The sequence below is a fragment of the Hemibagrus wyckioides genome, linkage group LG04 (genome assembly GCF_019097595.1).
Source record: "Hemibagrus wyckioides isolate EC202008001 linkage group LG04, SWU_Hwy_1.0, whole genome shotgun sequence".
In the NCBI taxonomy this organism is placed as follows: Eukaryota; Metazoa; Chordata; class Actinopteri; order Siluriformes; family Bagridae; genus Hemibagrus; species Hemibagrus wyckioides.
Window position 1 is genome coordinate 32,493,699 of NC_080713.1, and position 17,500 is coordinate 32,511,198.

At 43.5% G+C, this 17,500-nt stretch overlaps 2 protein-coding genes across 4 annotated transcripts in view; one reads left to right on the forward strand and one right to left on the reverse strand.

Annotated features, from left to right (window-relative positions):
• The window catches only part of dtwd1 (DTW domain containing 1), a 29,839-nt gene extending 27,641 nt beyond the window's left edge, over nt 1–2,198 (forward strand). For both annotated transcript variants that reach the window (XM_058387833.1, XM_058387832.1), the window contains exon 5: nt 1,880–2,198. In XM_058387833.1, coding sequence (XP_058243816.1) covers nt 1,880–2,103 — 224 coding nt within the window. In that variant the 3' untranslated portion in view covers nt 2,104–2,198. The remainder of the gene's footprint in view (nt 1–1,879) is intronic.
• A 68-nt stretch (nt 2,199–2,266) lies between these two features.
• LOC131352019 (NAD(P) transhydrogenase, mitochondrial-like) overlaps nt 2,267–17,500 on the reverse strand; it is a 45,780-nt gene continuing 30,546 nt past the window's right edge. For both annotated transcript variants that reach the window (XM_058387831.1, XM_058387829.1), the window contains 15 exons: nt 17,390–17,500; nt 17,036–17,227; nt 16,770–16,923; nt 16,491–16,652; nt 16,070–16,180; nt 15,792–15,937; nt 15,369–15,564; nt 14,971–15,204; nt 14,395–14,555; nt 14,137–14,316; nt 13,845–14,004; nt 13,302–13,383; nt 5,107–5,225; nt 3,262–3,377; nt 2,267–2,419 (listed from right to left, as the gene is read on the reverse strand). The exon at nt 17,390–17,500 is cut by the window's right edge and continues 23 nt beyond it. In XM_058387831.1, the coding sequence (XP_058243814.1) occupies nt 2,267–2,419; nt 3,262–3,377; nt 5,107–5,225; nt 13,302–13,383; nt 13,845–14,004; nt 14,137–14,316; nt 14,395–14,555; nt 14,971–15,204; nt 15,369–15,564; nt 15,792–15,937; nt 16,070–16,180; nt 16,491–16,652; nt 16,770–16,923; nt 17,036–17,227; nt 17,390–17,500 (2,277 nt within the window). The remainder of the gene's footprint in view (nt 2,420–3,261; nt 3,378–5,106; nt 5,226–13,301; nt 13,384–13,844; nt 14,005–14,136; nt 14,317–14,394; nt 14,556–14,970; nt 15,205–15,368; nt 15,565–15,791; nt 15,938–16,069; nt 16,181–16,490; nt 16,653–16,769; nt 16,924–17,035; nt 17,228–17,389) is intronic.

Sequence of the window (17,500 nt, forward strand, 5' to 3'; positions counted from 1 at the left end):
CCCATCACCCATCACCCATCACACATCTCACACACCACCCATCACCCATCACCCACCACACATCTCACACACCACCCATCACCCATCACACATCTCACACACCACCCATCACCCATCACACATCTCACACACCACCCATCACCCATCACACATCTCACACACCACCCATCACCCATCACCCATCACACATCTCACACACCACCCATCACCCATCACCCATCACACATCTCACACACCACCCATCACCCATCACCCATCACCCATCACACATCTCACACACCACCCATCACCCATCACACATCTCACACACCACCCATCACCCATCACCCATCACCCATCACACATCTCACACACCACCCATCACCCATCACCCACCACACATCACACATCTCACACACCACCCATCACCCATCACACATCTCACACACCACCCATCACACATCTCACACACCACCCATCACACATCACCCATCACACATCTCACACACCACCCATCACCCATCACCCACCACACATCACACATCTCACACACCACCCATCACCCATCACCCACCACACACATCACACACATCACACACATCACACACTCACACACATCACACACATCACACACATCACACACTCACACACTCACACACATCACACACATCACACACTCACACACACATCTCACACACTCGCACACACATCTCACACACTCACACATCTCACACACTCACACACTCACACACACATCTCACACATCTCACACACTCACACATCACACACTCACACATCACACACTCACACACACTCTCTCACACACATCTCACACACTCACACATCACACACTCACACATCACACACTCACCCATCACCCATCACCCATCACCCATCTCACCCACTCACACACCACACACACCACACACACCACACACATCACACACTCACACACTCACACATCTCACATCACACACTCACACACACATCTCACACATCTCACACACTCACACATCACACACTCACACATCACACACTCACACACACTCTCTCACACACATCTCACACACACACACACTCTCTCACACACATCTCACACACTCACACATCACACACTCACACATCACACACTCACCCATCACCCATCACCCATCACCCATCTCACACACCACACACACCACACACACCACACACATCACACACATCACACACATCACACACTCACACATCTCACATCACACACTCACACACTCACACACTCACACACTCACACACACATCACACACTCACACACTCACACACACCTCACACATCACACACCACACACATCACACACACCACACACACCACACACATCACACACATCACACACATCACACACTCACACATCTCACATCACACACATCACACACATCACACACACTCACACACTCACACACTCACACATCTCACATCACACACATCACACACTCACACATCTCACATCACACACATCTCACACATCACCCATCACCCATCACCCACTCACACACTCACACACCACACATCACACACACTCACACATCACACACTCACACACACACACTCTCTCACACACATCTCACACACACACACATCACACACACATCTCACACATCACACACACACTCTCTCACACACATCACACACTCTCACACACACACACATCACATATATATATTTATACACACATTCTGTCTGTGTGTGTGTTTAATCAGACTGTGATTGGTTTAAAGCTCTGTAGATAACAGTGACCTCACACTCTGATGTCATCATACAGACCTGCTGAGAAATCATCAGAACCAGCTGATTAATGAAGGAGAGCAAACACAAACCAGGAGGTTGTGTGTGTGTGTGTGTGTGTGTGTGTGTGTGTGTGCAGATTTTCCACGTGTGGAGCTGAAATCGAGGAAAACGTGTTTCTGGCGTCACCAGCGAGGATCTCCTGACACGTACCTAGCCACCATCGAGGCCATCTATTACTTCCTGAAGGAGTTCCACCTCCACTGTTTACAGAGAGAGTACAGAGGAGAGTACGACAACCTGCTCTTCTTCTACACATTTCTACACAAACTCATCAGAAAAGCCAAACAGGGCAGAGTGTGAGGAGGAGAAAGACACACACACACACACACACACACACACACACACACACACACTGGAGGTACAGTGACTCAGACACAATCCTTCTGCAGTATCACTAACAGAATTTATTTACAGATGATTGGAGAGTTGTGTGTGTGATGAAGAATAAAGCTCATCATTTCTCCTAGTTGGTGCTGAAGGTGTCTCTGATTCTGGCCTGCAGACTGTCGCAGGTTTTCTTGGCGTCTCCGAGCAGCATGGCCGTATTGGGTTTGTAGAAGATGGGATTATCCACAGCGGCGTAACCTACACCCAGTGTCCGCTTCATCACGATTACCTGAACACACACACAGTAATCATATAGGTGCTCCATTATATACACTGATCAGCCATAACATTATGACCACCTGCCTAATATTGTGTTGGTCCCTCTTTTGCTGCCAGAACAGCCCTGACCCGTCCTGCACTTTGTATTCTGACCCCTTTCTATCAGAACCAGCATTAACTTCTTCAGCAGTTTGATCAACAGTAGCTCGTCTGTTGGATCGGATCACACGGTCCAGCCTTCTCTCCCCACGTGCATCAATGAGCCTTGACCGTCCATGACCCTGTCTCCGGTTCACCACTGTTCCTTCCTTGGACCACTTTTGATAGATACTGACCACTGCAGACCGGGAACACCCCACAAGAGCTGCAGTTTTGGAGATGCTCTGATCCAGTGGTCTAGCCATCACAGTTTGGTCCTTTTAGTCAAACTCACTCAAATCCTTACACTTGTCCATTTTTCCTGCTTCTAACATCAACTTTGAGGACAAAATGTTCACCTGCTGCCTAATATATCCCACCCACTAACAGGGGCCATGATGAGGAGATACTCAGTCTTATTCACTTCACCTGGCACTGGTCATAATGTTATGGCTGACTGGTGTGTATGTTATTTAACAAAAAGTATGTGCCCTCTGACCATCAGACTCATGTTTTTCTTCCCCAAACTGATACCACAAACTTTAACACAGTTATTCCCAAACCCAGGGTATGTGTGGAGTCTCCCACTGAGCACTCAGACTCCCTGCTAATGGCACCTTTAAATATATTTATGTCCATAAATAGAAAGGAGCCAGACAGTTCCCTAACATCTCGGTCATCATGCTCAGAAGGAGGTGTGTGTGTCATCCTGACCTGTTTGGACTTCCACACCTCCAGCACAGGCATTCCGGCGATGATGGAGTTTGGATCCTCCTGAGCTGCAGAGTTCACCGTGTCGTTGGCTCCAATCACAAGTGTCAAATCAGTCTCTGAAGTGTACACACACACACACACACACACACACACACACACACACACACAGAGGGACTTTAAAGCAATCCAGGCTCAGCTCTGCATGATTATCAGCTGTGTGTACACTGTTGCTCCAAAACATTGCATGTCTGTACACAATTAAAGGATGAAAATGAATCCTTACAGAGTCAACACACACACACACACACACACACACATACACACAACTGCTTGGACACAAGAAGCAAGGTTTTCTGAGAACTTCACACAGTGTCACATATGATCTCTTGACTCGGAGTCTGTTCAGTACTTCACTCTGTTTATATGAAAATAACTCGGAGTCAAATTCAGTGACTCTATAGATCACTGAATCATTTGAATCAGTGACTGAAAAATATTATAAAACATTTCAAAGATTTAAATCTCAGAAAATTTTAATACATCAAAAGACACTGAAAAGAATACAATGCAGTGATTCATAGCTTTATTTACACACTGGCTAAAGTGGAGATTAATCAGTGATTTGTTGTTTTAATAAATCTTGCACATTATTGTATGGACTTCACTGGGAGGCAGTGCCAGGTTTTTTTTGTTTTTTTCCTCATGACAGGTCATCGATCAGTCAGTGTCTATAAATCTTTCGTTTCTGAATAAGGTCATGGTATTTGTGATAAACTTTGTGATGACTCAGCAATTCTTTAAACATGCATTTTTGAATTAAATCCACAGCTTTGTATGAATCATGATTTATTTACACACACACACACACACAGAGAGAGAGAGAGAGAGAGCTTGGACGTGAAGAAGCTGGAAACTTTCACACAGAATACTTTCAATCTGAAGAAACTTCAGATCTGAATCTGCACAGATAGAATCAGTGCCAGCATATGACTCACTGACTCTTTGAATCTTATTCCAGAGATTTCTGAATCAGTGCCATGACTTGCTTTATTCCTAGTGAATCCTTGTTTGGCATAAAATCCTGAAGTATCGCCAATACTGATTTTTTTCTTATTGCAAAATGTGAATAATTGGTTTTTACATCATCTTCCAGAGATTTCTAAATCATTACTCCCCCTTTGTTTATTCAGTTTGATTTAGGACTGAATATGGTTCTTTTTTTTTTTTGAGATATCAGATTTAGATATTGTTGATCTTTCAGCTGCTCCCTACGTGTGTGAGGGGTCGCCACAGCGGGCCCAACCGGTCCGCACATCAACTTGGTACAGGTTTTACACCGGATGCCCTTCCTGACACAACCCTCCCATTTTATCCGGGCTTGGGACCGACACTACATCTAGTGGCTGGGGTCAGGCACTGGCTGGGACTCGAACCCGGGCCTTCCGTATAATAGGCGAGAAACCTACCACTGAGCCACCAGTGCCCTCTCAGATTTAGATATAGAATGAAAGTAAATAATTTGTTTAATAAATTCAGTTTTTTTTTTTTTTTTTAAGTGTAATTGACTCAAATTTAAACCAGGAACTTTAGGACAGGAATCTTACTGTATTTGATAAAATACAAATACAAAATGAATCAGTGATTCTTCATTCGGAACTTGATTCTGAATCACTCAACAAATGAATCAGTAATGTTTTAAGTCTGGAGTGTCTGTCTTTATTTCCATGCACTGAATGATGACAATGTATTTCTCAGATTTGTGCGTGTATGCGCGTGCATGCATATGTATGTGCGTGCTTGTGTGCGTGTGCATGTGTGTGTGCGTGCGTGTGTGCTGAACCTCACCAGGGAAATCCTCATTAATCTCGTCCATTTCCAGAACGACATCATAAGGAACTCCAGCTTCAGCCAAGAGCACGTTCAGCTGTCCTGGCATGCGTCCTGCAACTGGGTGAATCCCAAACCTGACAAAAGACACAGTTATTGGAAACATTTGATTATTAAATCAAGCTGATTTTATTATTACTTCATTTATCTAATCAGATCATGACATATCATGAAACAGCAGATGGAGAGTTTTGTAATATAAAATCATGCACAATTTAACAAAAACCACAGAGGCTTCATTATGATTTTGCTTTTTATTCCAATCTCTTTCTCTTCTCTACACTCAGTCATCACTGCTGGTTCTGCTTCACTCTTTCTGTTAGAATTGACCTAAGTTCCTCGTCCCCTCTAGCTTGTTACCTAGCTGTCTTCACTGCCTTGTTGTTTAGAAGTGTGTAGAAGCCCTTGCGTGATTTTTGACTCTCTATGAGTTCTTCTTGTTGTGGAATTTTATGGACGTTTCTAAATGGACATCAGATGTGGTGTGAATGCACACGGTCATTTACAACTGACCAGCTTCTCAGATAACCTCTTGCAGGATAACCTCTGGCAGGATTTCTGATTTCACTTTGTGAAAAAATATTTACACAAAGCTTTACACTGTACTGTAATACACTGTACTGTAATACACTGTACTGTTACACACTGTACTTACACACCACTGTTACATACTACTGTTACACACTACTGTTACACACTGTACTGTTACACACCACTGTTACACACTACTGTTACACACTGTACTGTTACACACCACTGTTACACACTACTGTTACACACTGTACTGTTACACGCCACTGTTACACACTACTGTTACACACCACTGTTACACACCACTGTTACACACTGTACTGTTATACACTACTGTTACACACTGTACTGTTACACACTGTACTGTAATACACTGTAATGTTACACACTACTGTTACACACCACTGTTACATACTACTGTTACACACTACTGTTACACACTGTACTGTTACACACCACTGTTACACACTGTACTGTTACACACCACTGTTACACACTACTGTTACACACTACTGTTACACACTGTACTGTTACACACCACTGTTACACACTACTGTTACACACTGTACTGTTACACACCACTGTTACACACTACTGTTACACACTGTACTGTTACACACCACTGTTACACACTACTGTTACACACCACTGTTACACACCACTGTTACACACTGTACTGTTATACACTACTGTTACACACTGTACTGTTACACACTGTACTGTAATACACTGTAATGTTACACACTACTGTTACACACCACTGTTACACACTACTGTTACACACCACTGTTACACACTACTTACACACCACTGTTACACACTGTACTGTTACACACCACTGTTACACACTACTGTTACACACCACACTGTACTGTTACACACCACTGTTACACACTACTGTTACACACCACTGTTACACACTGTACTGTTACACACCACTGTTACACACTACTGTTACACAATACTGTTACACACCACTGTTACACACTACTGTTACACACCACTGTTACACACTACTGTTACACACCACTGTTACACACTACTTACACACCACTGTTACACACCACTGTTACACACCACTGTTACACACTACTGTTACACACCACTGTTACACACTACTTACACACTACTGTTACACACCACTGTTACACACTACTGTTACACACCACACTGTACTTACACACCACTGTTACACACTACTGTTACACACTGTACTGTTACACACCACTGTTACACACTGTACTGTTACACACTGTACTGTTACACACCACTGTTACACACTGTATTTACACACCACTGTTACACACCACTGTTACACACTGTACTGTTACACACTACTGTTACACACCACTGTTACACACTGTACTTACACACCACTGTTACATACTACTGTTACACACTGTACTGTTACACACTGTACTGTTACACACCACTGTTACACACTACTGTTACACACTGTACTGTTACACACTACTGTTACACACTGTATTGTAATACACTGTAATGTTACACACCACTGTTACACACTGTACTGTTACACACTACTGTTACACACCACTGTTACACACTGTACTTACACACCACTGTTACACACTACTGTTACACACTGTACTGTAATACACTGTAATGTTACACACTACTGTTACACACCACTGTTACAGACTGTACTGTTACACACTACTGTTACACACTGTACTTACACACCACTGTTACACACTGTACTGTTACACACTGTACTGTTACACACCACTGTTACACACTGTACTGTTACACACCACTGTTACACACTGTACTGTTACACACTACTGTTACACACCACTGTTACACACTGTACTGTTACACACCACTGTTACACACCACTGTTACACACTGTACTCTTACACACCACTGTTACACACTGTACTGTTACACACTACTGTTACACACTACTGTTACACACTGTACTGTTACACACCACTGTTACACACTACTGTTACACACTGTACTGTTACACACCACTGTTACACACTACTTACACACCACTGTTACATACTACTGTTACACACTGTACTGTTATACACTACTGTTACACACTGTACTGTTACACACTGTACTGTTACACACTGTACTGTAATACACTGTAATGTTACACACTACTGTTACACACCACTGTTACACACCACTGTTACACACTACTGTTACACACTACTTACACACCACTGTTACACACCACTGTTACACACTGTACTGTTACACACTGTACTGTTACACACTGCTACACATTGTACTGTTACACACTGTACTGCTACACTCTGTACTGTTACACACTGTACTGTTACACACTGCTACACATTGTACTGTTACACACTGTACTGCTACACATTGTACTGCTACACACTGTACTGTTACACATTGCTACACACTACTGTTACACACTGCTACACACTACTGTTACACACCGTACTGTTACCCACTGCACTGTTACACAGTGTACTGTTACACACTGCTACACACTATACTGTTACACACTGTACTGTTACACGCTGCACTTTTACACACTGTACTGTTACACACTGTACTGTTACACACTGCACTTTTACACACTGTACTGCTACACACTGTACTGTTACACATTGCTACACACTACTGTTACACACTGCTACACACTACTGTTACACACCATACTGTTACCCACTGCACTGTTACACAGTGTACTGTTACACATTGCTACACACTACTGTTACACACTGCTACACACTACTGTTACACACCGTACTGTTACCCACTGCACTGTTACACAGTGTACTGTTACACACTGCTACACACTGTACTGTTACACACTGTACTGTTACACGCTGCACTTTTACACACTGTACTGTTACACACTGTACTGCTACACACTGTACTGTTACACATTGTACTGTTACACACTGCACTTTTACACACTGTACTGTTACACACTGTTACACACTGTACTGTTACACACTGTACTGCTACACACTGTACTGTTATACACTGCACTGTTACACACTGTACTGCTACACACTGTACTGTTACACACTGCTACACACTGTACTGTTACACACTGCTACACACTGTACTGTTACACACTGTACTGTTACACACTGTACTGTTACACACTGCTACACACTGTACTGTTACACACTGCTCTTTTACACACTGTACTGTTACACACTGCTACACACTACTGTTACACACTGTACTGTTACACACTGCTACACACTGTACTGTTACACACTGCACTTTTACACACTGTACTGCTACACTCTGTACTGTTACACACTGTACTGTTACACACTGCACTTTTACACACTGTACTGTTACACACTGTACTGTTACACACTGCTACACACTGTACTGTTACACACTGTACTGTTACACACTGCTACACACTGTACTGTTACACACTGTACTGCTACACACTATACTGTTACACACTGTACTGTTACACACTGCTACACACTGTACTGTTACACACTGCTACACACTGTACTGTTACACACTGTACTGCTACACACTACTGTTACACACTGTACTGTTACACACTGCTACACACTGTACTGTTACACACTGTACTGCTACACACTGTACTGTTACACACTGCACTGTTACACACTGCACTTTTACACACTGTACTGTTACACACTGTACTGCTACACACTGTGCTGTTACACACTGTACTGTTACACACTGTACTGTTACACACTATTGTTACACACTGTACTGTTACACACTACTGCTACACACTACTGTTACACACTGTACTGTAATACACTGTACTGTTACACACTACTGCTACACACTGTACTGTTACACACCACTGCTACACACTGTACTGTTACACACTGTTCTGTTACACACTGCACTTTTACACACTGTACTGTTACACACTGTACTGTTACACACTGTTCTGTTACACACCACTGCTACACACTGTACTGTTACACACTGTACTGCTACACACTGTACTGTTACACACTGTACTGTTACACACCACTGCTACACACTGTACTGTTACATACTGTTCTGTTACACACTACTGTTACACACTGTACTGTTACACACTGTACTGTTACACACTGTACTGTTACACACTGCTACACAGTGTACTGTTACACACTGTACTGTTACACACTGTACTGTTACACACTGCTACACAGTGTACTGTTACACACTGTACTGTTACACACTGTACTGTTACACACTGCTACACAGTGTACTGTTACACACTGCTACACATTGTACTGCTACACACTGTACTGTTACACACTGTACTGTTACACACTGCTACACATTGTACTGTTACACACTGTACTGCTACACTCTGTACTGTTACACACTGTACTGTTACACACTGCTACACATTGTACTGTTACACACTACTGCTACACTCTGTACTGTTACACACTGTACTGTTACACACTGCTACACATTGTACTGTTACACACTGTACTGCTACACATTGTACTGCTACACACTGTACTGTTACACATTGCTACACACTACTGTTACACACTGCTACACACTACTGTTACACACCGTACTGTTACCCACTGCACTGTTACACAGTGTACTGTTACACACTGCTACACACTATACTGTTACACACTGTACTGTTACACGCTGCACTTTTACACACTGTACTGTTACACACTGTACTGTTACACACTGCACTTTTACACACTGTACTGCTACACACTGTACTGTTACACATTGCTACACACTACTGTTACACACTGTACTGTTACACACCGTACTGTTACCCACTGCACTGTTACACAGTGTACTGTTACACACTGCTACACACTACTGTTACACACCGTACTGTTACCCACTGCACTGTTACACAGTGTACTGTTACACACTGCTACACACTGTACTGTTACACACTGTACTGTTACACGCTGCACTTTTACACACTGTACTGTTACACACTGTACTGCTACACACTGTACTGTTACACACTGCTACACACTACTGTTACACACCGTACTGTTACCCACTGCACTGTTACACAGTGTACTGTTACACACTGCTACACACTACTGTTACACACCGTACTGTTACCCACTGCACTGTTACACAGTGTACTGTTACACACTGCTACACACTGTACTGTTACACATTGTACTGTTACACACTGCACTTTTACACACTGTACTGTTACACACTGCTACACACTGTACTGTTATACACTGCACTGTTACACACTGTACTGCTACACACTGTACTGTTATACACTGCACTGTTACACACTGTACTGCTACACACTGTACTGTTACACACTGCTACACACTGTACTGTTACACACTGTACTGTTACACACTGCTACACACTGTACTGTTACACACTGCTCTTTTACACACTGTACTGTTACACACTGCTACACACTACTGTTACACACTGTACTGTTACACACTGCTACACACTGTACTGTTACACTGCACTTTTACACACTACTGCTACACTCTGTACTGTTACACACTGCACTTTTACACACTGTACTGTTACACACTGTACTGTTACACACTGCTACACACTGTACTGTTACACACTGTACTGCTACACACTGTACTGTTACACACTGCTACACACTGTACTGTTACACACTGTACTGCTACACACTATACTGTTACACACTGTACTGTTACACACTGCTACACACTGTACTGTTACACACTGCTACACACTGTACTGTTACACACTGTACTGCTACACACTACTGTTACACACTGTACTGTTACACACTGTACTGTTACACACTGCTACACACTGTACTGTTACACACTGCACTTTTACACACTGTACTGTTACACACTGCACTTTTACACACTGTACTGCTACACACTGTACTGTTACACACTGTACTGTTACACACTGCTACACACTGTACTGTTACACACTGTACTGTTACACACTGCTACACACTGTACTGTTACACACTGTACTGTTACACACTGCTACACACTACTGTTACACACTGCACTTTTACAAACTGTACTGTTACACACTGTACTGTTATACACTGCACTGCTACACACTGTACTGCTACACACTGTACTGTTACACACTGCTACACACTGTACTGTTACACACTGTACTGTTACACACTGTACTGTTACACACTGCTCTTTTACACACTGTACTGTTACACACTGCTACACACTACTGTTACACACTGTACTGTTACACACTGCTACACACTGTACTGTTACACACTGCACTTTTACACACTGTACTGCTACACTCTGTACTGTTACACACTGTACTGTTACACACTGCACTTTTACACACTGTACTGTTACACACTGTACTGTTACACACTGCTACACACTGTACTGTTACACACTGTACTGTTACACACTGCTACACACTGTACTGTTACACACTGCTACACACTGTACTGTTACACACTGTACTGCTACACACTGTACTGTTACACACTGCTACACACTGTACTGTTACACACTGTACTGCTACACACTATACTGTTACACACTGTACTGTTACACACTGCTACACACTGTACTGTTACACACTGTACTGCTACACACTACTGTTACACACTGTACTGTTACACACTGTACTGCTACACACTACTGCTACACACTGTACTGTTACACACTGCACTTTTACACACTGTACTGTTACACACTGCACTTTTACACACTGTACTGCTACACACTGTACTGTTACACACTGTACTGTTACACACTGCTACACACTGTACTGTTACACACTGTACTGTTACACACTGCTACACACTGTACTGTTACACACTGTACTGTTACACACTGCTACACACTGTACTGTTACACACTGTACTTTTACACACTGTACTGTTACACACTGCACTTTTACACACTGTACTGTTACACACTGCACTGTTACACACTGTACTGTTACACACTGCACTGTTACACACTGTACTGTTACACACTGCTACACACTGTACTGTTACACACTGTACTTTTACACACTGTACTGTTACACACTGCACTGTTACACACTGTACTGTTACACACTGCACTGTTACACACTGTACTGTTACACTCTGCTACACACTGTACTGCTACACACTGTACTGTTACACTCTGCTACACACTGTACTGTTACACACTGCTACACACTGTACTGTTACACACTGCTACACAATGTACTGCTATACACTGCTTAAACAGAATGTCTTTTTGATATGTGGCATACAGAAAGCTATGAAATGGACTTTTGTGATGTATATAATTGACTTAAAGTAAAAGGTTTTAGCGAAAGTGTGTAAGCATATGTGTGACAAGTAAAAGCGCTCTCTCCTGACTCACTCAGCCAACAATCAAATAGATAAACATGAATAAACACATCGCTCTGAATTCTGGATTTATGTCCTGAAATATCTGAGCCATGATGTCACAGTGATCGGAATAATGAACACACATAAACACGTATACACACACGCAAACAAATACACACAGACAAACACACAGATACAGAAACACACACACAGACAAATACACAGACACACAGGCCCATGGGAGCGTCACAGTGCCTGCTTCCTACTCGTGCGTGTATGTGTGTGTTTTTCACTGATATCAAACCCAGATGTTTGTGTGTTTGTGTGTGTTTACCTGACATTCTTGCCCTGCTCTGTCAGCATCTTCACCATGTCAGCGATGGGATACTGAGCCTTTGCTGCACACAGACCCCACCCTGGAAAACACACACACACTGTCTCTGCTAAAAGAATATGAGCCATCTTGAATTCATGTGTGTGTGTGTGTGTGTGGGGAACTCCATTTGATTGGATTCAGACTGTGGTGATTCCCAAACTGCTTGTGCTCTCCAGCAAATCAGACACACTGCATGTGAAACGCACAATAACCTTCTTCTCTCTCTCTCTCTCTCTCACTGTCTCTCTCTCTCTCTCACACACACACACACACACACACTGTTTCTGAATATCAGCTAACTCTGTGTGTGTGTGTGTATGTGTGTGTGTAAAATTAGGGAATGCTGCCCTCTACTGGCTACAATCTGTATTAAATCAAGTTATTGTTTTAAAATTATTGACAAATAATAATAATAATAATTATTATTATATTTTTTTTTAATTTTCTATTAAATATTTTAAATTGCTTTCAGTAACTAGAAAGTGTGTGTGTGTATCAGACCAGGTGTGATAATGATGCTGTTGGCCTCTCTTATCATCTCCACTGCCTGATCCAGGTTGACCTCCGTGTGAGTGCCAACAATCTCCATCGGCTTTCCTCCAGCTGTAGATGTGGTTCCGTATCCACCAAGGATCACGTTGGGAAGAGAGCGATTCATTGCCTGTCTCTCACACACACACACACACACATACACACACACACACAGGACTGGTCAGAAGGTGTTGATTACGGTGTAACAAACACCCAGAGTGTGTAGTGTGAATGGGATAAACAGTGTGATTTGTGTACACACCACACACATGATGTAGGAGAGGATGGCACCGGACGAGCCAATCAGAGCTCCCACGATGGTCATGAGATTATTGTCCAGCAGGAAGCCTTCAGCACACAGAGCCCAGCCCGAGTAACTGTTCAACACCGTGATCACTACAGGCATGTCTGCTCCACCTATAGCTGCGGTGAGTGTCACACCCTGTACACACACACAACTTTTACAATATTCAGGCAGTATAATAGAGATGGTGTAATATTTGGGTGGTGTTGGTCTCACCATGACCCCAGAGAGACCGGACACAGTGAGCAGACAGCCCATCCCCGTCATATAGCTGTCACTCAGCATGAAAGGCACTAACCCTCCTGCAGAGGCAGCCATCAGACACGCATTCAACAGGTGACGACCAGGGAGAAACAGGGGGGCGGAGTCTAGGACACCTACACACACACACACCCAGGACTTGAATCTTTTTTGACTGTGTGTAGTTACCACATATAGAGAGCAGGAGGTCGACTTTAAAATTGTTTCTGAAGACTCTAAAGACAAATTTATGAGCCTGTTGCTTTATTGCTTTTTTTATTCCTGAATACTTGAATCTGATTGGTCTAAAGCTGAAGTGTTCATTTATGACATCACAATACATATGTAGTTCCGCCCCTAATCAGTTTTATGCTTACTGTGAGAAAAGTTTCGGTGAGTCAGAAACAGCGTCTTTTAAATATTTAAACATCAGAGAGAACAGAGTGAAGGGGACTTGATGAAGTGCACACTTTGCCCCCACCTAGGGCCCTAAAATGAGTCTGTACACAAAACCTGGAGCAGATATCATTGAACACTGTTAAGAAATTGCACCTTGCAGCTTGCCATAAGCCACTAGGGAGCCAGTGAAGGTCACTCCTCCGATGTAGGTCCCTAGGTAGGCCACACACTTCAGCACTGAGGCGGCTGGGTGAGTGTCCAGGTGCGGGTGCTCGATCATGAATTCGGCGATGCAGGTGAGAACCGCAGCCAGTCCGACCAGACTGTGGAACCCAGCCACCAGCTGAGGAAGGTCTGAGATCTCGATCCGCTTAGCCAAAGTGAGACCTGCACACACACACCATCATCATCATCACCATCCTCAGTCCACTGTACACAAGGTCCAGTCCACACACACTGCTCACTGTACAGGCCCCTAAACACCTTTATCAGGGGGCGTCTTCTAATAACATGGGTGTGTACATGCAGGTGGGGGTCAGAGGGAATGTTACCCAGAATGCCTCCAGTTGACATGGCGATGGACATCTGTGTGAGGAGCTCAGGTGAGGGGTGAAGTGCCCCGAGTGTAGCCGCAATACCACCTGACACGCCAATCATCCCCAACGCGTTACCAAGGCGACTTGTACCCTGAGCCGAGAGACCAGCTAACGCACCGACGCAGCACAGACCCGCACCCAGGTACATCATCTACACAGACACACACAGTAAATGAAAAAATGCACAGACATTGACACAAACACACACTCACAAATAAAAATACACACATTTACAGACACACACTACACACACTAATACACACTAACACAACTAAACCTTTTTAAGCTTTGTAAATTTTATTGTAAATATAAACACAACATACTTCATAAAATGTATTTAAAATTACACATACACACACACACTGGGGTGAGTATGACCTGTTCTATGTTGTATCCGCTGTAATGCGCCATTCCATATCCGCCCACAAACATGGCTCCAGGGAGAGTGTAGAGGTAATTATACTCCGGAGGATCTGTAGGTCTCTTAAACATGTCCAACATCCTCTGTGTGATGAGGAAACCACCTACACACACACACACAGAGTTCATTATAAACAGTGACCACTAGATGGCAGCAGCGTTTTTACATTGTATTTTATAAGTAATAATAATAAACATTTTATAAATGTATTTTGTGTGTGTGTGTGTTTATACACCTGCAATGTTGATTGAGGAAACAAAGGCAGCAAGCAGAGCAAGAGTTTCAGGAAGTGTAGAAGGAGCAAGACCTCCGCCCATCAACACCAACCCACCTACTGCTGTCAGACCTACACACACACACACACACACACACATCACAATGGTGCAGTTTATTATATCATTTAGCAAACACCCTTATCCAGAGCAACATACATTTTTTTATACAACTGAGTGATTGAGGGTTATGGGCCTTGCTTAGGGGCCCAGCAATGGACACTTGGGGGATCTGGGATTTGAACTCACAACCTTCTGATCAATAGTCCTATTACTAAACTACTGAGTGAGAGAATGTGTGTGTGTGTGTGTGTTCATGTAGTTGTGCTTTTTGTGTTTGCGTAGTAATAGGGCTATGTGATCTCATTATAGTGTGTGTGAGACCTGAGATGGCGTTGGTGACAGACATTAGGGGTGAGTGTAGAGCAGGGGTGACACCCCACACTGTGTGATATCCCACGATTCCTGCGAGTCCAAATGTGGTCACCATCTGTGTGAATGCAGCATTGGGGGAGATGAGGCCCAACCCGATCACAGAGCACACACCTACACACACACACACAGAAAAAATTACACATGTTGAAGTTTGACTTTGGACTGCCACCAGTGGGTGACAGTGAGCACGGAGGACTGTGTGTGTGTCTGTGTGTGTGTGTGTGTTACCTGCTGTGTAAACTCCAGCTGAGGTCATGGTTTTTCTAAAGGGAGAAATCCCCGCCCTTTTCTCCGCCTCCAGCTCAGCTACAGTTTTTTGTTTGGCTGGAGCAGCAGGAGGGGCGGTCTTTGGTAAAGGGGCAGGGAAAAGATTATTACCATCCTGTAGACAGGAAATAAAGATTTTAGTGAATACACAGCAGCAAGAATGCGTGACTTCAATAGTGTGTGTGTGTGTGTGTGTGTGTGTGTGTGTGAGAGAGAGAGAGACACACCAGCATGACCACAGTGCCTCTGATGACGTGATCAATGGTGCCGTAGTCGAAGGTGTCACGGGGGGTGAAGTGAAATGTGTCTTTATCAGGACTGATGGCTTTCAGGAGCTTCAGCACATTGTTGGAGTACAGGGAGCTCGCCTGAGTGGCCATGAGACTCGGCAGGTCTGTGTAACCAATGTGTGTTACTCCCTGTGGACACACACCAACACACACATACAAACACATACATGTGTGTATCTGAATGTAGAGTTTAGAGATGTCTTACATACTGCTGTGTGAGAGATTAATTGCAATTCCATGAAAAAGCCTCAAAAAGTGTGTGTGTGTGTGTGTGTGTGTATATTTTCAGACCTTGTGCACGTGCAGTTCTCCAGGTTTTGTTGTCTCTATGTTTCCTCCTGCTTCTGCTGCTAAATCCACCACCACTGATCCATCCCTCATACTCTCCACCATCTCCCTCGT